General features: G+C 33.2%; 1 protein-coding gene across 2 annotated transcripts in view; it reads left to right on the top strand.

Annotated features, from left to right (window-relative positions):
* LOC143255668 (D(1)-like dopamine receptor) overlaps positions 1 to 19,356 on the top strand; it is a 32,275-nt gene extending 12,919 nt beyond the window's left edge. For both annotated transcript variants that reach the window (XM_076511702.1, XM_076511703.1), the window contains one exon: positions 16,027 to 19,356. In XM_076511702.1, the coding sequence (XP_076367817.1) occupies positions 16,095 to 18,035 (1,941 nt within the window). In that variant the 5' untranslated portion in view covers positions 16,027 to 16,094 and the 3' untranslated portion in view covers positions 18,036 to 19,356. The remainder of the gene's footprint in view (positions 1 to 16,026) is intronic.
* The last annotated feature ends 4,110 nt before the right edge of the window (positions 19,357 to 23,466 follow it).

Below are 23,466 nucleotides of genomic sequence, written 5' to 3'. Positions count from 1 at the left end.
CATTTTAAGAAAAAAGAGCTCCCCGTTACACAGCGGCATGTCTGCGGACTTACAACGTTAGAATTCGGGATTTGATACCCATGGTGGGCAGAACACAGATAACACATTGTGTTGCTTTGTGTTTAAATTCAAATAGATAATCAGCCAATCAAGAAAAAAGAATAGAAAATGCGTTTGTCGTATGTATTTTGCTTTTTTCGTCTTAACCAGTATGAATGACCAGTATTCAAGTATTATGTCTTTCACAATCGATTGTATTGCAATAGATGTTTGTTGGCTTGTTTCAGAATTTTTTGGCAATGTTATAATGTTTTAAATAACGTAATGACGAGAAGACGGCTAGTTCTTACGTGTTATTACTTATCACGGACGAGTCTCCGATTTATTATGTTACGTATGCTACGTATTACGATTTCAAACAACTGGAAATTTTAATTTTAATTTAGAAGTTAAAAATGAATGTCAATGTGTATCAAATTTATGATATTTGTCAACAAGATTGATACACACAATTTTTTTTTTTTATAATACATATATATATTTAATATACAAACAACAGTACAATTTATAATAATGGTTATTACAAATAATAGTTTACAAACATACTGAGTCTTACATCTGGTCTAGAACTGAATATTCTATCGACGGTTCACAAAGAGCGAATTAATTCTATGTTGATACACAGGTACACTTGTCTTGACAGCTTGAAGCACCCGTAGATTTTGCACAAACAACAGTATCAAATGTCCTCGTAGAAATAGTAACGTCCGAAATCAGTTCAAGGATGTTAAACAGTTTGCAATGTTTGAGATCTATAAAATTTCCTGGTTATATATCTGTAGTTTTTTAATTAATAAATGATTATCACAATTATAGCTTCCGAGGCTTATAGTATACTGACTGTACCAAACCAAAAATATTCCATTGTCTCCCCGCATCTTGTGATTACTAGCTTTCGTACTCAAAGACAAAATTCTCAAAAATTCCCTTAACAACAATATTCGAATATATGCTAATTCTTTCGTAAAACATGTTTATTGATTCTTACACTCTAGAATCTTCTACAAATTTAGAGAATAGGTGAGAGTTGCGCTACATATTTAACAATATATGTTACATAAATTAAAGTGAAAAAACATAGATATTAAAACAAATGTATAACAGTAAATCCCTTAGATTGTCAAGAGCACTTACCACCAGTTCTTTTCTTACTGAACAGTGGGATCTGACCGTTATTCTTATGGCTTCCACGGTTGCGAAGGTTTTTTTGCAGCAACAGGTTTTGAGTCATGAATCCTCTGATTCATAATGTGAGCACACTGAGACACTCTTGTCTCTAAATGGATCTTACTTAATATTGTGCATGATTTTAGTGGATCAGATGTGTCCTATAGTAGAGATAAGATCGTGCATAGTCATTACTTCACTAAAACGTGCGGAATATTATTGGCAACCCATAAAACAGCAACTTCTCAACGATACCATGAAGACGAACACCCATAAAATACCAAAACAAAGCACAAAATCTTAGTGAGTTTGAGGGTGCTCACACAGGGGTTTTTGATCCTATTCGTTATTGTTTGATTCTTTTGGAGATCAATGTGAACAACAAAGTTAGTTTAAGAAACAAACTGAACCGTACCGAACCAAATCCATCAAAAGATCTCAGGAAGTGTTAATAAATAATGGAACCACTCCACTTCGTTTCCAACTAAATTCGGCCCGTTTACACGTAAAACAAGTGTGAGCATCTGACTTGTTCAGCAAAGCAAACAAATTGATATGAGGCCTTTCCAGACGAACTCAATGTGAATTATTGCCGATGGCGGGAGCAAAGTCCATTTGAAATTAATTTTAACAGCATTACTTTACACAAGGTTATAAGATATATGTATTATAGTTCTCTTAAATATAATTGTAATAATATTTATGATTATTTTAATGATAATAATCCTTTACTGGCAACAGTCAAGTGACTCTGATTCAGAATTAGCTAGAGAAAGAAAGAGAGGTTGAAAAAACGACTAACCAGAGAGAAAGACAGAGGTAAGTCATAGGCAGTTTTACTAAGAAAAAAGTTTCGTAGAGTGAGAAACTACATTACAGACTGATTAGATAGACAGGAATTGATTTCATTCCAAATCCTCTTTTATTTTATCGTTCTGCATTACTTTCTGCTCAGTGAACTACAAAATGGTTTTACTGTTCACCTGATGCCAGTCAAACTATGGAGGGATATCTAATAGATTTTATTGACGAGTTAGGCTTGATTGTCTGATTATCCGCTGGCTACCTCTACCAGTCTATTGTTCTGTATGGTTAGAGTAATTCTGCTAGTTGCTCTCGATAATACATGAATTCCAAAAACTACCCTATCAATGCTAAATAAGTACATAAAAATTTGAAACCAAAAAAATAATAAATTTACTTAAAAACTACTGTCGCAGTAAAAGCACCTTATTTATAGTAAATTTCTTTTCACAGAAAGGGAAAGTTGTAATTAAAAGAAAATGACTTATAGAAAATACAAATTCGTAAGGATTTTTGTTAGTGAAACTCATTCTATTGTTAAGTATTTTTATTTTTTCTTTAGTTTGTCTGTTGCTAGGCGCAAAGTTGCAGAAGGCGCTATCTGTACTGGCCACAACACATTGTTCAAGCCACAAATTCTAGCGTTATATAAGCCTTCAAGCTGCTCACTGAGCCATCGGTTGCTAATTTTTTTAGGCATATGAATCAAAATTAATTAGGTTCAGTACTTAACTCATAAGGCATTTAAAATGTTTCAGTTGATTTGTAATATATCTAATTTTTTTTTATCTATTAGATTGTTTGTATTTGTTTTTGTTGTTGACTGTTATACTTCAAAGGTAATGCAACATTTTCAAAATAAAATTTGTATATTATGTGAAACCTAATAAGCAAACAAACGTATGAGGTATTTAAAATTTCCCCGTTTTGTATTCATAGTCTCCTGGAAGGACAGTGTTAAGCATACGAACTTACAATGCTAAAGTATGTGATTCGATTCCCGCAACAGATAAAGCGGGTAACCTATCGTGACTTTGATATACGACAAATATTTCTATGTCATGCTAATAAGAATTAGGATAACGATTTGTCTACATATCTGCCTGCATATTTTAATTTGTACTAAATATTTTTCCATTTAGAATTATATTAATTGTTTCATAAATCATTTATTTATTTTTTGACATTTTTACTTTATTCATTCAGAAATCCTTCCCTTTATCGTTATCAATATTTCCAATGATCGTACTCACCACATTTCGTAATTAATAGTTCCTTTATCACTGACCTATTTATTTTACACGATCTTTATCGACTCTTACTGATTCTTATTCATGTATATTAAACGATTTTTACTTGTGCTGTCCACTTCATTATTACCAGTCTTTCACTGATTATTCTAATAATTCCTATCTCACCTAATTCATCTCTGTTGATTCTTTCTTACTTGTACGAATGGAAACTAAACTGCAAATACTCTGATATAATCAAATATACTAAGTACTTAAGTTGGACATCATTTTACTTTAAGTCTATCTATGTTTATTTTTTATTTAATTTCCTTTAAAACGTTTTTCGTCAATATTTCTAATAAATTTACGTTTTGATTTACATTTTAATACATGTAAACTAGTGGTGGCTGACACTAATGGTTGTTTATCCGAATTTAACATAAAAGTTATTTTATTTATTTATTTATCTATTTATGAAGTTCATAAATATATTTCAAACACTTTATTAACGACAAGATGATGCTAAATGAGATTTTCGACCATGTTTTATTACTTGACTAAAATTTCTAATCTTCAGATTTGAATAAACTGAAAGCGTTTTCTGTGTGTATTGATATGTAAGAAATTGGATACTGGCTTTTTGTTTCTCAATATAAACAGATTGATATATATGTATATTTAGATTTTGTAATTGAACTGACTTTTAAAGGATTCTTCAAATAGCTCACATATTTCCTACCCTTAATATACATATTTAAAATAGCATTAGCATTTCATATTATTTTTTACAATACACTTGTTAGCGCTTCTGGATGTTCATCAGTAAGTATAAGAAGGGCTTAATACTCTTAAAATCAATCGGAATTCGATACTCACGGGTGAGCAAAATACAGACAGTCCACTGTGTAGATTTGCTCTTAACAACAAAATAAATAAACACAATTTGTATAAGACATTCAAATAGAATATTGGTTGTCATATGTAGAATTAGTCTTGATGATGGGTTCTGATAGAGAACATAAGAGCTTCTGGATAGAACCGTATGACAAGTAAAATATTCACACATCTATAATCTTACATTTAATTTGATAAAAAAACATATACACTCGTGTGAAATACCACGCTTCTATTAAATCTATAAGGTTCTTCGCTTTGTTATCCTAGATGATACACATCGTAAGAAGTATAAAATATATTTACATGTATGTAAGAGTGTAAAATTTTAACTATGATTTCCAGTATATTATAGGTCATAAGAAGACATTATATGGTAAGTCATGAAGTCATTTACATTATTTATTTTAGTTTCAATTATATATGCAAAAACGGCTCGTTTGGGTTGAGAAAATATTTTACATAGAAGAGCGAACAACGTTTCGACCTTCTTCGGTCATCGTCAGGTTCACAAAGAAAGAGGTAACTGACCGGAAGCTGACCACATGTTTGAAAGGGGTTGTGTAACTGAGTGACGGAATGTAGAGGGCGGTGTTAGATGTTTGAATATATAATTTTATTTTATTATATTAATATAGGTAAAAAGGCGTCCCTTTATATTGGTTTATTTTGGGTTTAAGTTGTTGTATAAGTAAGGCTTCTTTAATTTTGCGTTTGTTTATGTTTGTTTCTTTATTTAGTATTTGAGTGTTTCTATGGTTATGTTGTGTTTATTTGACGATGACCGAAGAAGGTCGAAACGTTGTTCGCTCTTCTATGTAAAATATTTTCTCAACCCAAACGAGCCGTTTTTTACATATATATTTCTCTACAAGTGGGTTTTCTCGACACCACTGATTATTTAGTTTCAATTATTTAACAGTGGTGTTTCACGTGGTGTTTTAATATATTCATGTACGTAACCTTATGAAATATAATCCTTTTGATTACACTTCAAAATTCTGCTATTGCTTCAATTATATTCATTGAAGAAAGTTCGTTTCGGAGCTTTTCGTGTGCTTCAGTACTGTTCATCTTTAACCCACGTCTTTTTCTTTACATTTACTAAAACTTGTGAGTTCTTGATTTAAAAGATTTGTGGATGTAAAATAAATAACGGACATCGCAAGTTTCTGCATTTAGTTGTTTACATTGTGCACAAACGACTATAATCAGGCTGTTTTTTGTTTTTTGTTACAATTTCGCGCAAAGCTACAAGAGGGCAATCCGCGCTAGCCGTTCCTAATTTAGCAGTGTAAGGCTAGAGGGAAGGCAGCTAGTCATCACCACCCATCGCCAACACTTAGGTTACTCTTTTACCAACAAATAGTAAAATTGATCGTCACATTATAACGCCCCCACGGCTGAAAGGGCGAGTATGTTTGGCGTGACGGGGATTCGAATCCTCGACCTTCAGATTACGAGTCGAACGCCTTAATCCACCTGACCATGCCGGGCCATTCAGACTAAGAATGGGAAAACAAATAGCAAAAAATAAATTTTAAACTGCTCAAAATTTATATGTTATAGATGTTTTGTTTTTTTTTGCTGTTTTTAATATGACAAAATTTTGAACTTTTATTCTAAGATGTATATCTAAGTTTCCCTTGTAAATATTCTGTTCAGTTAACATGTCATGTGTTTAAAATGTTACAGGATATTGTAATTATTACAGGAGAAAATACTTCAGTACAAATGGTTTTGCTTTCAACATTTAATATTAAATCCCAGCGCAGAAAAATATATTGACGTTTAAATAGATTATATTTATCTCAGACCTCATGAGAACTTCATCACCTTTTTCTTGATGGAATATAGGGTTTCGTAAAGGTTTTTATATACGATAGATTATTTTACAAAGTGATTATATTGCTTTGACTTCATTTACTTATAAACTAGAAGACGTTTATATTTGGATTTTTTAAGATCCTGCTATCGTAGTAAAATGAATACTTGGTACGTATATTAATTTAAAAAAAATTATAAAAAACATGTTTATAATGGTTGATAAACATGTTTTGTATTTTAAATGAATACAAAACGTTATTTAGATTTGGATAGCTTTTAGTGCTTCACAAGGAAGTTTCAGGTCTTATAACTGATGTTTAGCTATTGCTCTGATAAGGGAGCTAAAACCAACCTAACAAAAATTATTTAAAATCGCTTTGTGCAACACCAGATATTAACGATAAATACGCCATGTTTTTGTTTTTTTTTCGAATTTCGCGCAAAGCTACACGTCTCTAATTTAGCAGCGTAAGATTAGAGGGAAGGCAGCTAGTCATCACCACCCACCGCCAACTCTTGGGCTACTCTTTTACCAACGAATAGTGGGATTGACCGTAACATTATGACGCCCCCACGGCTGAAAGGACGAGCATGTTTAGTGCGACGGGGATTCGAACTCGCAACCCTCGGATAACGAGTCAAACGCCTTAATCCACCTGGCCATGTCGGCCCTTATATGTCATGCTAAAATTATATTTACTCAATTTTTAAACATAATATTTCCTCAGATGTTTGTTAAGCCTATAAGCGGACTGTATTAAATTAGTTCTTAACATTTTGTCAGTCTTTTATCTTTGTATTCATAATTTTGGCATTTTAGTGCTTTAATCTGCGAAGAATATTCTTTATTCTGCCATTAACTTCTATGTAAAATGTTAGAATTCATTTTAACCTAAATAAATGTTAATTGTTTATTTCATTTTCTAAAAGTTCTTCAGAAATGCTATAAGTTTTACTGCCTTAAAAGGTTGGTGTGTATATAATTGATTCACAGTGGATAAATACTTACTGTCAGCAATCGCACAGTTTTTATATTCCTCTAGAGGGCAGAACGAGGACCAATATGAATAGCAGATTGGTATAACTCATGTTTTTGAAACACATAATTACGGATTAGGAAGAAACTGAAGATAAAACATGCTTTCCTCTGTCACTAAAGATCACTGATATTTAGAAAAATTCATGATTAATTAATTGAATTTTAACGTGTCTGCTTGAAAATAGCTTAATGTTAAATGTTACTAAACATGTGCCTTTTACAAAACTTTAATCTTAGATTATTTTCAGCAAGAAAAAAAGAGAGATGCCTGAGAGTTGTCTCTAATTTTTAGAAGTGCATAATATTAAAAGAACAGCAATCTTGGATTAATAAACGGTGACACGTAAAATTAAATGAAAAAATTAATGATATAAATCGATTATTTATATTTGTTTAATACGACGAAGCTCTTAACTTTATGCACGTATGCTTATCTCGTGAAATACAAGATTATTTTCAGAAAGATAAAATATCACTGGATTCTTTTATAAAATATGTAGTTAATACTTTGTGCAGAACACGCACTTTATCGGTAGTAAAGATCTTATCTACATAGTCACTGGGAGGACTCATAGTATCAGAATTATTGTATTAACATCCTTATAATGCTTAAAATATATTTTATTTCTGGTCGCATATATATTATTTTTTACAATAAAACGCACACATAACGGTACGGTACCATTTAAATAAAAGATATATTCCGTGTATGTTTTACTCGATTATCAAACCATTAGATATTGTTTATTACATATAATAACTCATATTTATTTTTATAAAACTTGTATTCTTGTTAAACCTCACATAAATAAAAATGGTCCAACAGTCAAAATGCTCTCAGTTTTAAGATATGAGTATCAGGTCGATTATTCAGCCGTTCAAGAAAAAATTAAAACCAGATTCTCATAACGATAACGTTTTATTTATCGAATGTCGAATGAATATAACAAATAAAATATGTCTAAACAGAAATTTCGTCTACTTGCTAATTGCGTATCTTTATTTCTTCATGAAAAGTATAAACTCGATATTCAAAGCACATTAACTCAATAGCTCGCTTGAACATAATCAGTAACAAACATTAGTTCAATTCGTTTTATATATATTTACAACTCAAGTTGCTTCCAAAACCTTGGAAAATGCTCCATACATACGGCAACACTCTTTACGTTAGGAGAACATTTTGTTCTGTAAACGATGATATCATTTATAGAAACGTCAGGATTGAAAATGGAGGTTGTAATAATGTTTTCTTTAAAATACAGCAAAGCCATAATTGTATATAGTAGTAAATGATATTGATTACCATGAAAGCATCTATTGATTTTTAGGACTTTATAAAAACAGGCTGTTAATGACAAGTCTAATAGCTGTAAGCTGAAATTACTGTTTTCGTATGTGTAACTAGGATACTACTCAGTGTTTATTATTCAATAAATCAATCAAAGTCTCCGTTTCGATTAAATAACTGGCACCCATGACCTTGTAGATCACTCGATACTCGAGCCAGGCATGGCCAGGTGTTTAGGGTGCTCGGCTCGTAATCTGAGAGTCGCGGGTTTGAATCCCCACAACACCAGACATGCACGCCATTTTAATCGTGGTGGCGTTACGGTTAATCCCACTATTCGTTGGTAAAAGAGTATCCCAAGAGTTGACGAGGGTGGTGATGACTAGCTGCCTTCCCTCTTTTCTTACACTACTAAATTAGGGACAGCTAGCGCAGATAGCCCTCGCGTAGCTTTGCACGAAATTCTGAAACAAACAAACACGTGATGCTCTTTCCATGTGAAAGTATTTGTTAATACAATATCTGGTATCAACAAAGATTCTCCTGCAATAATATATACAATAGAATAGTGCTGTTGAAAGACTATTACACTCTCGAAGCTTGCATTAAACCTATTAAGAATATAAGATGAGAAAAATTATTATTAGTGTCATTATGATATTTTATAGCATCTGTTATCCTGTACAGGGTAATTCTTCGCCAACTTAAACTCTATACACTATAGAAACAAATTAGGCTTTTGACAGATCTATCCAACAAATTTTACACATTTGGCTTTATTATTCACCATAAACTCCAAAATATGCGCCATATTTTTTGTTTATTTTGTTACTAAATGATTTTGCACTTAAAATATACTTCATTATAGTTTAAGGAGTCATAACAAACGCTTTAGTGAAGAAAAAACAACACCTGCATGACACACTGTACGTTGTTAACAGGAATGATAGTTTAACGTGTATCCCACCTCCTGTAACTCGGATTATGGTAACATAAACTATAACATGTTTCCATGGATGTGTTTTACTGTACTCTTACTCTACATAATAAAATTCGAGGTAATTAATTAAGAAACACCTGAGATATAATATCTTCAATTTTGTTTGGGTCTCTTCCTCTTTTTTTTTATTTGTACAAGAAGTAAGAAAATTTATTTAATAGAAAAACATAATTACGTGTATGGATTCTTTTTTTTCAGATTTGATACAATGGTATATCTTTACAACTTAAATTAAACTATCTCATATGGTATAAACGTAGGTCACATGTACGAAGTTATTCAATAACAACTGTTCAAATTTAACGAAAATTCTTGCATACGCAAAAGATCACGTGAGCTATCAGTCTGAATATTTTACTACAACTTCACCTACGAGCAAAAAATAGACCATTTATACTTTGTTATCATTTGGATTTAGGCCCGGCGTTCGACTTGTAATCCGAGGATCGCGGGTTCGAATCCCGGTCGCACCAAACATGCCCGCCCTTTCAGCCGTGGGGTCGTTACAATGTGACGGTAAATCCCACTATTTGTTGGTAAAAAAGTAGCCCAAGAGTTGGCGGTGGGTGGTGATGACTAGCTGCCTTCCCTCTAGCCTTACACTGCTAAATTGGGAACGGCTAGCGCAGATAGACCTCGAGTAGCTTTGCTCGAAATTCAAAAATCAAACATCATTCGGATTAAAGACGGCTAATTTAGCGCAGTAAAACAAAAAGGTGAAAGGACGTGGATGTGCATAAGTATTTGTTAAGCCAAGCAAGCTAAATTAGTAGTTTCCAAATTAAGTTTTCAAAAGCATCGTACGGGTGGACGGTTATTATTCATTTTTTATTGGCAGCTTCTTAGTGCAAATTTATAAATTTTATGAAATATCTTAATTTGCGTCACGTAATATTTGCTTAAGCAATTAAGCTAAATAATAGTATTTCATATGACTGCACCGATTACATGAGAATGATGACAAGAAAATGTTAATTTAAATTCTATGGCGTTACTATAAAGGAGGCCGTTAATACTGTTTTAGAGAGAAAAATGCAACCATATATTTTATAGAATCTAGGTGGTTTTATAAAGTAAAGATGTGTTGATAGGTTTGTTTTACCTATCATCCGCCCCATACTGAGCAAAATAAGTAACCTGCCGAAAATTCTTATCAATGCTATAAGTGTAGCTATCATTCTAGTCGCTAGGTTTGATTTCATTTGTTTCAGTAGCAAGCTGATTCACTTTTTTATGGTCGCATCTTTAATTCACATTTAAGGTGTGTTTGATTATATATATGTGTGTGTGTATATATATATATACATACCTTGAATAGAAAAATTTTAACAGGGACTTTAAATAGTCAATAATTTTAAAGTTTCTTCACATTTTTGTGATTATTGTGCCCAGGTTGGGCATCTGAGGGTCTAATGATCTAATTACCTTAAAAATGCGTCCCTCACTTTGGAATTCTGGGTGTGCTATAAGAGTGGTTTTTATTTGGTCAAACAAGAGTAACTCAGACATAGCGTTAGGTGGTATTAACGAATTGTCTTCACTCAGGTTCGTTAGCTTAGAAATATGGCCGATTATGTGCAGATAGCTGTTGTGTGTAGTTTATCGCAAAATTACAAATACCAAGAACTAACAAATAATCCGTGATGACGAGAAAACCCACTTATAGAGAAAATTATATATTTAAAAACGGCTGGTATGGGTAGAAAATACACTATGTAGAGGACAAAATAAAACAATACTTCATCGACATTAACAAGTTTCCTCCACAAACCGTAGAAAACATTATACGCACACACCTAGACAAAAAGCAAAATCTACTAACAAAAGTAAATATACCCTACGATTTAAAAAAATCACGAAACCATATACTGCTGCATACCATATGTTCCCGACATCAGCAGGAAAATAACCAACATTTGGCAAAAAACTAGTAACAAAATATGACATTCCAATTAGTACTAAATTTATTCAAAAACCAGACACAAAACTGAGGTCTATACTGTGTAAAAACTACACTGACAAACACCACACCAACATTATTTATAAAATACAATGTGATAACTGCCACGACTTCTATACTGGAGAAACATATAGAAAAATGGAAACCAGGTTCACAGAACACAAAAAGTCACCTTCAGACGTTTTCGAACACTGCAAGTCAAATAAACACAACATAACCATAGAAAACACTCAAATACTAAATAAAGAAACAAATACAAACAATCGCAAAATTAAAGAAGCCTTACTTATACAACAGCTCAAGTCTAAAATAAACCAATACAAAGGAACACCTTTATACCTATACTAAAAAATTATAATCCAACATCTAAGCATGCCCTCTACATTCCTACACTCAATTGCACAACCGCGGTCAGCTATCGGTCAGTTACTTCTATCTTTCTTTGTGAACCTGACGATGATGAAAGAAGGTCGAAACGTTGTTCGCTCTTCTACGTAGTGCTTTCTCTATCCATAGCAGCTGTTTTTTTACATATATAACAACAAACAAACGTAATTTTATCAATTCTTTCGATAGGTTGTCACTTAGTTATAAGTTTGATGTTGTTTTTTAAAATAAAAATTATAGAGAGCAGAGTTATTTAAAAATACGCATTCAAATCTGAACACACTTTAGAAAGGCTTGCTTATGATTTCATAAAAAATAATTTTCATATAAAATATATCAAAAACAGTTTAAAACTTTCTTTAATTTTATTTTTTTGAATATACGTATGAATAGCTTGGTAAACAAAAGCATTCGTGTGCTATTAATAAGTCTGCTTTTATTACATCGAAAAATCTGACTTCTAAACACATGTATCATATTCAACCACCTGGTTGTTCAGAAGCAAACCAGATGGCTTAAATGGGCAAAGTACAAATATCTTAATAGGTAACTTTGTGTATCACAACAAACAAACTTAAAAGCATCATATTAAACGTTTTTATTTTCGAGGGGAATTTGGAGTCAAAAATATATATGATTTCAATTTGCCTTCTGTCTGTCTCAAAAATTACACATTCTGTCTTAGAACTTGCCTATGAGTGATATTAAGTGATAATATGGAGATGTATAATGAAAACAGAATAAAATGTGTTTTATAACCATGATTGGCTCTCCTGGCAGCTTCGAAGTTTCCTCAGTAATAATACTCTTCAGGTTTTTCGTTCTCAAAATGTAGTTTTCTAGAGAATGCAGTGACATCCGTCATTTAAATTGAGTATTTTTTTTATATAATTATGCGAAAGATCCACCATAATATCTTTATGAGATGCAAATAGCAATATGTGATAGATGAACGTTTTTTGAAATGGCTGTCAAAGAAATATCTGGGAGTCCAATCATTTTAAATTATCTCCACGTTTTGAAGAACTAATCAGGAACGCTTCTGAAACTTAGATAAAACGATTGTTTTCTTTTAATGTACGTAAGTGTCTATCTTAATTTCTTCTGATAAACTGTTATAGTCATTTTGATCAAATTTTATAAAATATGGAGCGATATTTGGAAAGATATATCAAATTATTAATTTTGCTGAATGTAGTTGAAAGTTTAACATCATGATGTTTGTGACTAAATGGAAGTATCTGAAAATATGCTGATGAATTAAAAAAGAAAAAACCCAAAAACTAATGATGACTGTTTGGGGTCCAATCGAAGATAAAATTATTGTGCTTTACAGCAATACTAACTTTTCACCTATGGAATGGAACTACCTATTATTCACTTATCTTTTTTATTTCTTTGCTAACTACACAAACACACATAAAAAGAATAAAAAAGTAGAAATGAAAATTTTCTACAATTATAAATTGTATATACATGAAAGGAAATAATTCGTAAAAAGAAAGAGGAAACATCATGTGGACTGAGGTTATTTGCTTGATGTATATACTCATAATCATAGCTTTATTTCTTTATATTGATCGAGAATAATCTTAAGTTGAAACAAACTAGGGCTAACTCAATAATACAGTTCCCCTAACATGCCAATTTATAAGAGCAAGATAATTTTCGGTAAGATGGAAGGTTAACATAAGAGCTCGGAGAAGGGAGTTAATCATGAATGGAATTTCTCTTCTACACTGGTGTTTTTACACTTCTGCCAATCAGACTAACCCATGCATGAAAGACAAAGCACAATAGCGTACAACACAAACGCTAGAAAAAGTATAGATTGAAATACATTTAACTTTTACAGAATTTATAATGTAGAATCAAGGGAACAATAGATTCCTACAAATTGACTGGGTATAGTATAGTAGTTAGCGTTTCCAGAGTATGAATTCGAGTGTACAAAGTTAGAGATCTGTTGCTTAGGCTCCCCAGTGGCACAGTGATATGTCTGCGGATTTACTAGAAACAGGGCTTCGATACCCTTAGTGTGTAGAACGCACATAACTCTTCATGTAGCTTTGGACTTAACTTCAAATAAACAAACTGTTGCTTAGAAAACCTGCTTCATCCTTTGTGGTAAGTGCTTGACGAAAATGATGGTGAAACACAACTGTTCGATCACACAAGAGTAACGTAAGAGTGGAAAGTGAATTAGTGTTGTTTACTAGCTGTCTTCCCTCTAAATTATCAGTTAAAAAACAAGGACGACTATACGTAGCTCAGTGACTTTTGTCTAGCTTTACGCTAAACTCTGGTACAAATAAGATGGGAGGCTATTTATGTTCGTTTATTATATGTTTTACTGAGTGAATTTATACTTCTTACCTTGAATATATATATGTAGGGGACACTGAGTAATGAGATTACTTACACAACATTATATCAACATCATAACCATGAATGACAAAAATCAAACACCTCGTTGTTTGTTACGTTCATGATATGAAGTGAAAACCAGCCGCAGCGTTTTGTTAGCAGAGAGAAAAAAATGTGAACGAGATTACGTTACAATGTATCTTCTAAGACGCAGATCGGGCGGCCTTTCGTTATTCTGTTCGTTGCTTCACAAAATTAAATTATACACACATTTAATCATGCGTCTTAAAAGACATTTAATTAGAGCAACAGCATCTCAGAGGCAACAAGCAATACAGCATCTTCGGATATTATAATTTTAAACTGTTCATTAAAAAGTCACTGTAAGTTGCCAACAAGTTTATTTTACTTTTATAAATACGAAAAATAAAATTTTCCTAGCTTAATCAATCTAACTTTAGATAAATTAATGTATACAAAGACTTATTTTATTATTTTATATAATTTTTCAAGATGAAAATTGTATTAAAAGCGTGTATGAATAATAATTCTACGAACCATTTTGGAAATTCGGGCCGTCAACTCAGACGTTCGTGTAATAGCCGTTGATGCATGACTGGCGTAAGGAAACATTCTATCTTATTCTAAAGCCGTTGCAAAGTCATTCCGAAAAATTTGCTTGAAAAGTGCGTTGACAGGCTAGATTGAAATAAATACTTGTCCATATCTATCCAGTAACTTTTATTTCTTTCCCTCCTGTAGATCAGACATAAGTCCGTGTGCTTTAAACACTTAAAATCGGATTTTAATACCTGTGATGGGCACTGCACAAATAACCTTTGTGTAGCTTTGCACTTAACAAAACAAATAGTTACCTCCTTAGTACGAAAATGTTTCCCAGTGCTTCAGTGTATTATAACTTCAAAGTCTGGAGTTCGATTTCCGCCATGGAGTTAACAGATAGTTCATTGTGTTGCTTTGCACTGAAAAAAATAAAAACAAAAGAAAAAAAGAGTATAAAAATATAATACAATGTTACGGATGAATTCACAAGCCAGTAGATTGACAAATACCACAAAAGTAACAATTATGATGTACGCTAAAATCTTCTGAGCTTTAATTAAAAACACAACATTTAGAAATTTTTACATTATAAAATTTCTGATTTTAGCGATTAAAACATTTCAACCTCTGATAGTACGAGCTATTATCAGGCAAAAGTTACATTCAGAAGACAATTGACTGATGCCTTGAATAAAGTTTTTTTATAGTTTGGGCGTCAACTATGAATGGACTCCGTACGAGGAAGATGAGTTTTTGTGTTGCTGATATTTTAAGTGGTTTGTTTGTTTTTTTAATTTCGCGCAAAGCTACTCGAGGGCTATCTGCGCTAGTTATCCCTAATTCAGCAGTGTAAGACTAGAGGGAAGGCAGCTAGTCATCACTACCCACCGCCAACTCTTGGGCTACTCTTTTACCAATGAAAAGTGGGATTGACCGTCACATTATACGCCCACACGGCTGAAAGGACGAGCATGTTTGGTGCGACGGGATTTGAACCGGCGACCCTCAGATTACGAGTCGAACGCCTTAACCCATCAAGTCCTGCCGGACCGTTTTGATTGCGAGTTGAGCGTTTTAACCATCTGGCTATACCAGGCCTGAAGAGTTATCGAGTGACTTATGTATCAATGTGTAATAGTTCTGGTCTAATACACAATTTTTTATTTGGTTAAAGCAGCATCAGTTTTGTTATTTTGAATTAGTAAGCATTTTAGGTTTTATAGTGAACCATGCCAGACGCAAACCCTGGCTTCTTATTAAGGACCACTGGTCAAATTGTTGAAACAGAAAATGAAGACTGTTAAACTTGCCAAGAAAGATCGCAGTGTACTAAATAGAATCTCTTTTTAGTTAAGACATAAAAACTATAGAGTTTTCGTGAATGAATTGTATTATTGATATTCATATGTACGATTTATTTTCTTTTTTCTACAGGACTCAACAAAAGACTTAGTTTTGGTAACGAAGACAAAACTCGTGGAGTACTGAAAAGGCTTGATAGGATGCTAGCTAGTTACTCAAATTCGTTTTTCCAGTTCTCTCCGAAATATGAAGTGCGAGACTTGTCTATGTTCAGCAACTTTACTGACAATCGTAACTCTACAGGACTCGGGAACATTGATACACTTCCGGGATTTCCCGAGGAAGAAACAGTCACTATGGGAGAGTGGACCTATCGAATACTAGGGACATGTGTGTGTGTGTTGTTGATTGCTATGACACTGGTGGGTAACGTACTTGTCATAACAGTTGTTATCCGCTACAGGCGGCTGAGGTCAGTAACCAACCTCCTTTTAGCTAGTTTGGCTTCCGCTGATATAACAGTGGCAGTGTTTGTCATGCCATTGTTGGTAATATATGACCTAGAACGACAATGGCGTTTCGGAGCCATAGCTTGTCATTTGTGGATCTCGTGTGATGTTATGTGTTGCACGGCGTCTATTTTACATCTATGTGTGATAGCTCTGGATCGATTTTTGGCGATCACTAGGCCTTTACGATATCAGATTTTTGTCTCAAAGAAACGTATCTTTGGAGCTGTGGTTGGGATTTGGATTTGTAGTGGAGCGATTTCATTTATTCCCATTTTCCTCGGTTGGTATACTGATGGTGATGGCAAAACATCCATTTTCCAGGATAGTAGTGAGTGTTCATTAGAAGTTAACCGAATTTATGCCATCGTTTCCTCAATGACATCATTCTACCTCCCACTTCCAGTGATGTTTTATGTGTACTTTCGGATTCTGCTTATAGCCGAGCGACAAGCTAGAGAGATTAAACATCTAGAAGTATCGCTACAAACTGCTGATCAACAAGTGAAGAGAAGCCTTAGGCGCCGCTCCAGGCAGTTGATCACTGACACCAAGGCTATTCGAACTTTGGGAATCGTGATGGGCGTATTTTGTGTCTGCTGGCTTCCTTTTTTCCTTATGTATGTTATTCTAGCATACTGCGAACAATGCTACTTGAGCTACGAGTGGCGAAGTGCCATCACGTGGTTAGGTTATCTCAACTCGTCCTTCAATCCTTGCATCTATGTTTTCTTGAACAAGGAGTTTAAGGAAGCCTTCAGTCGAGTGCTGGGATGTAACTACCGCAAGGATTCTGATGTAACTGTGCCAGATGACATCAGTTCTGCTAGTCGCCACGCTCAGAGAATGGAGAGAATTCAGGCTACGCATGCACAAAGCGAACTCAACGGCCGACTATTTAGTGATCGCCACAAGAATCCAGAAACGGGGAGCCCTACCAGTTCCCGAAAAACCAGCATTTCTACATTTGTTACTGACAAATCGCCACCTGTTTGTGGCGGACGTGTAGACACAAATAGTTTAACTAAAACTCGTAATGTCATTACTGAACAGTCGACTTTATCAACAGCTACAGAGCCTGAGAAACGCCTAGTAAATACAATGAAGCCTAATGTACAGGAATGTAAAACAGTTACAGGTGCGACAGAACTTTCTAGATGTAACACAATCACAAGAAATGCGAGATATCTGAAATACAACGTCTTGATGCCAGTTACAGAAATAAATGGACATAATGTCGTATCAGAATATGATACCCAAACAGAAGACACAGAGTTGTTGGAGTACAATGCTTTCAAAACAAGTTCAGGGTTAAAAGGAAGTAACCATGCTACAAAGCTCACAAAACATCTTTCACGTAATACCTACGTAGTAGCAGCAGAAATTCCCGGGAGAATCAACACTACGACATCCACAAAACTACAAGGAGATAACACCGTAGTTAACACCGCAGTTACGCCAGAACTTCAGCAAAACTGTCAGCGTACTGTCCAATCAAATGATTCAAAGAACAGTCAACCAGAACAAAGTAGCCGTTCTTCTTTCTCTCAGAACAAGTCGTTTTCTTCAACATTTCGACTATGTCCGATATTTGAAGAAGCTACGTTACAAACAACAGAACAACAAGTGTGACAAAAGTGAATGAATATTTAATAATACAAACAACTTCCTAAGATAAGTTTAAATTATTTTGGATCACAGGTTATTCTAATTTATTTTTATGTACATTGACGCTGTTTGGCACTTTGGAGTAAGTTGGAAGCTCATGTTTTACATGAGGTTAGATTCTAACAAATTATGTTACTTGTGTTTTAAATTGAAGGTCATTATAATTTTTATATCTCGTTCGTGTTTAAGCAATGACTACTCTAAAGTCAGAAATTAGGTTAGAAACAAGTTTTTAAAAATAAAAATAAAAAGCAATGGTCAAAGTCACAAGATAAAGTGTGAAGGCTCAGGTCAAAGTCACAAAAATATAGAAATGTAATGTGAATAACAAAGAAAAAAGGCATCACGAAAAGGCACCGTACTTGTGTAAGGTAAAGTGAGAGTCTATTGTGAAGGTCACAAAGGAACTTGGAAAGCTAAATTATAAATTGATGTCAGGGCATAAAAATTAAATAAAAAGCAGAGGTCAATTTCATATGATTTCAGTAATGCAAAGCAAAGAGTCAGTGTCAAGGTCACAAAGTGATAAAAAGGTACGAAGCATAACTAATACTTACTCTGGGAATTGGATGATTTTTGGTTTTATGTGATTTAACGTGACACTGTGAAATTACTTTATTTTATATACGTGGCTCAAAAATAGATTTTTTTAAATTCTGAAATACAAACCGTCAATACAGCTATATAACAATTTCATCATTCTTTCCAACGTTTGGTGTACCAATATTAATTTCTATCAGGAATAAAACTCAGGTTTAAAGTCGAGATACTTTAAAATTTTTAACTAGTGTTTAATGTTCTCTTTTATCATGCCCGTCAGTGGGTCACCATTAAGTTCGGGGTTTCATGGCTTTAAAAACTGTTTCAATACTAAGGTTTAAAGAGCACAGATAGTTCATTTTTGTTACTATATGCTTAAAGATAAACAAAAAAAAAAACGTTTCCATTTTTTTTGTCGAGTGTATGTTAAATGTTGAATAACACGTAATTCCTTGAAACTTAGGTAATGTGGTTGTTACTTGAAAAAACAACTCTTAGTCATAAATGTTTAAAAAAAACCTAAAAACTAAGTATAGTTTAAAGTGAGTTAAGTCTTGAAGTTGTTTTCACTCATGGTGTAAGTGAATTTATTCTTTCTGTTATAGTTTACCGTATCTCCTGTGTCAATTTCTTGGTGTCCGAGTTTCTCAAAAAGAACTCACTATTAAAACTTCTGTTTAGTTATAACCGACTTCTTGCATGTAATGTCATTTTCAACTTTACCAAATAAAACCGATAAATGTGTGCAGAAGTAATGTCGTTGATAACTTTTATACAACACACTTACATTCTCTGGGGGTTTTAACGTTTGCAAGATCGATTGGAGAGTAGAACACGTTATGACGATAAATGTAATATGACCATAAACTCTCCCAGTATTTCTACACGATAGTTTTCCTACTATTATACCAACGATATTTGTTATAAAGTGAGTCTCTATTTAGAGGCAGTTATGGGAAAATATTGGGCTTGTAAATAAAATATTTGGTGTTTATAGTCGTATGATATTTTTTATAAAGGAAGATTTTTTCAGACGTGATATGTAACATGCTTCTTTAAGTTTTTTAATGAACAATAACAATTTGCAAAACTTAAGTGAATAATTCTCGTATGTTTTGATTTCAAAAAAATTTTAATGTTCGTGTCAATATTTTCGAACTAATACTTCTCAGAGTCATTATTTAAACAAGTAAAAAATCCGAGCCTGGAACGAAACTTTGTAAATCAATTTGTAATGAGCAATTTTTCAAATATATTCACATTAAGATTGAGTCGGGGACCTCGATAAACTTAAGGATATATTTTTCGAATGAAAAATTAATTTAAAATGTTAAATATGAAATACAATCAAACGTATTCCATTTCCTGCATCTAAGTAGTGCATATCTCCTTATGGTTACGATTTTTCAGGAGACATATTAACAACAGAGCGTATCAAGGCTATACTGCATACTGTGGGTTGAGCTTAGTAAGAATCTTCGTTGTCTAGTCCTATCTTTAGTTTATGACTGACAACTCTTCAGCAAACTTTGTGTTAAACCTTCCACACATATACAATGTGGTCTAGTGGCTAGAATACCTGGCTTTCACCCAGAGTGCCTGGGGTCGATTCACTCCATGGGAAGTTCTCATTGGCCCGGCATAGTCAGGTGGGTTAAGGTGTTCGACTCGTAATCTGAGGGTCGCGGGTTCGAATCCCGGTCGCATTAAACATGCTCGCCCTTTCAGCCGCGGGGGCGTTATAATGTGACAGTCAATCCTACTATTCGTTGGTAAAAGAGTAGCCTAAGAGCTGGCTGTAGGTGGTGATGACTAGCTGCCTTACCTCTAGTCTTACACTGCTAAATTAGGGACGGCTAGCGCAGATAGCCCTCGAGTAGCTTTGCGCAAAATTTAAGAAACAAACAAACAAATCTTACACACAATCAGCTTTTGTTCTTCTCCTTTGGTGTGTAAAGAGAATTCTCTGTATTTTTGGTGACCAGTCTAATAATGTACAGCGAAAACTGCTAAATTAAGTTTAAAATGTATACTAAAGGTACTAAAATTTGATACGTAAGTGAAATTTTAACACAGTGTCAAAATTTTTAAACTTTTAGATTCTGCGAAATATAAAATAATTGTTCTTTTACAATGTGTAGGAGTTTTCTGATCTTTGCTTTTGTACATTACTTAAAATATTATAATATGACATTAAATCGGTGAAAACTAATTAAATAACTAACATTAAGTGAGCCTATTCGTAGATGTAGTTTGAGGATAGTCTAAAAGTTGAACATATTCCTATTATGCATTGATAATACTGATAATATATAATAGCAATTCAAACTACTATGACAGTATTTCTAAATATCTGTATACTGTAACTAGCTGTAACTAGCTAGTATTAGACCTCATGTTGTAAAGTTTCTGTCGCACATTCACTTTGAGAAAAATACTTGTACAAGATAGTTTAAAGCTCATGTTACAAAACCAAGGTCAAACCAATTATTTTGGTGCTCAAGTATATAATAAAAAATAAAGCTATATTTTGGTTATATGGTAATGGTATAATAGCATTAATTTACGTCAAAGGAGTGCGTTTGATCTATTTTATTTTTGTAAGTCTATTTAGAGATGGGAATCTTACAATGGTGATATGAAATTAAAAAAAAATCCCATTTAGTTGCCCGAATAGTTAACATTGATTATATTAAAAGTTAGTCGTAAGATTTAATGTAACAGTATGGTTACATTATAAGTATTGTCATCTTGGAAGCTATATCAAATTACTAAAATAGATGAAACACGTGTATTTATATGACTTTATCAAAGTATGCAGGTGACATTGAAACAAAAGCAGCTTTGTACATTGATACAGAGATATGTTATAGCAGAAATGAAATAAGTTTATTTCCCTCATATTGGCGCTTTGTTATGCGTCATCAAACAAATTTATAGAATACTTAAACAAATAACATAATAAATAAATAAATTGTTGTGAACTATAAAATTAAATTTAAAATTAAAATTATTGTTTATTTTACTATTTTGTGAACTTTCCCCTCCTCTCTTCTCTTCCAACTTCCTTTTTCTGTTTCTTTCTAATTATTTTTCTATGTAATATCTATTTATTCTCCTCTTTCCTTTTCACTTCTGATTCAGTCTCTGCTTTTTTCATCTCTGCTGTCTAACAATCACTTTAATTCCGTTTTTTTATTTTAATTTCCTTTTCCGTTATTATTTCAGTCTCTATATTGTCGCTTGATCATCTCTTCACTTCCTTCTCTCTTTTTCATTTTCCTCCCTCTTCATCAGGTTTCCCGTCTCTACTATTATTCACGTGTTTGAGTAAGGATGCACGTTATGCTAGTATAAAATGTGTAAGCAAAAACATTTTGTGAGCGTAAGAAATTGATGATGGAACATACTACATGTTTCGACAAAATATTGGTCTGTCTTCTTCAGATATAATTAGTACTGGTAATATAGGTAATTCGTGATAACGAGAAACCTGCTTAAAGTAAAAATGTATTCTCAAAACGGCTTCAGATTAAGCGTGTTCAGAACTTAATCAAAAACGGTTTATGTTGCTAGGGCCATTATCACTGTTTATTGAAAGATAGCTAGCTTTGATGATTTCTATAGTTTCTAAATAATCTATTTACTTTTTAACTGTGGGTTGGATGGTCTATTTGATAACTTGCGTACTGATGTAAAAACTGTATTCAAACTTTTATGTAAGATTATCATCTCACTACCTAACACGAAAGAAATCCTAATAAAATAACAAAAACAAGAAATATATAGCATCCCATGTGAATGTGGAAAGGAATCCATAGGACAAACATCATGTTACTTAGAAACAAGACGCAAAAAAACCCCACCAAGGTCGCATACGTGGAAGTGAATTTCAGATATCTGCCTCAACATGCCATCAATTTGAAACATGTCATAAAATACTTTAGGATGAAATCCCTTTCCTACACCAACCAAAGCTAAACAAAGAAAGTGTTTAAGAAACTATAGAAATCATTAAAACAAACGATCTATCATTAAACCGTAATAATAGCCCGAGCAAGGTTGGCTAAATTTGACAAAGTTTATTCATCGTTCATACATTTGATTTGCTTGTTTTGAATTTGGTGCAAAGCTACATGAGGGCTATCTTCACTAGCAGCGTAAGACTGAAAGAGAGGCAGCTTGTCATCACCACTCATAGCCAACTATTGAGCTACTCTTTTACCAACGAATAGTGGGATTGACCATTAAATTATAACAACCTCACAGCTGAAAGGGCGAGCACGTTTGGTGTGATGGGGATTCGAATCTACGACCCTCAGATTACAAGTCGAATGCCTTAACCACCTGACTCTACCAGTCCTAACATACACTTTAACAGATATGACCTTTACCTATATTCTGTTGACATCATTTCCGTTACATCTAATCCTTGTGTCTATGCAACTATATATAAACCACTAGTACACGTCCTTTCATCTTTTAGTTTTACTTCTCTAAATCAGCCGTCTTAATTCCGAATGATATAAAAAAACTAACTAAAAACGGTTCATTTTTACTCTTAAGTGAAGCTGTAGTATAATTTTAGACTGATAATTCACACGACGTTTTTGGAAAGGGGTACAATTTACCCTTTTTTCAATAATTTTCTATCAGGGTATACTTATCGTGGATCACTCCTCTCTGCTTTATAATACTGCCTGTCTTTCTGTAAGTTTTCTCTTCCATCCTATTGCTTAACCTTTCTTCTAATATATTTGCAGTAGCTAGGGGACATTTTCTTCTATGATTTTGTACTTTATTATAGTTTTCCACTTTATTACCTGGATACATAACTGCTTCTCTCGATTCTTCT

Source organism: Tachypleus tridentatus, chromosome 7 (genome assembly GCF_004210375.1).
Source record: "Tachypleus tridentatus isolate NWPU-2018 chromosome 7, ASM421037v1, whole genome shotgun sequence".
Classification (NCBI taxonomy): domain Eukaryota; kingdom Metazoa; phylum Arthropoda; class Merostomata; order Xiphosura; family Limulidae; genus Tachypleus; species Tachypleus tridentatus.
This window is presented reverse-complemented; position numbering and strand designations above follow the sequence as displayed.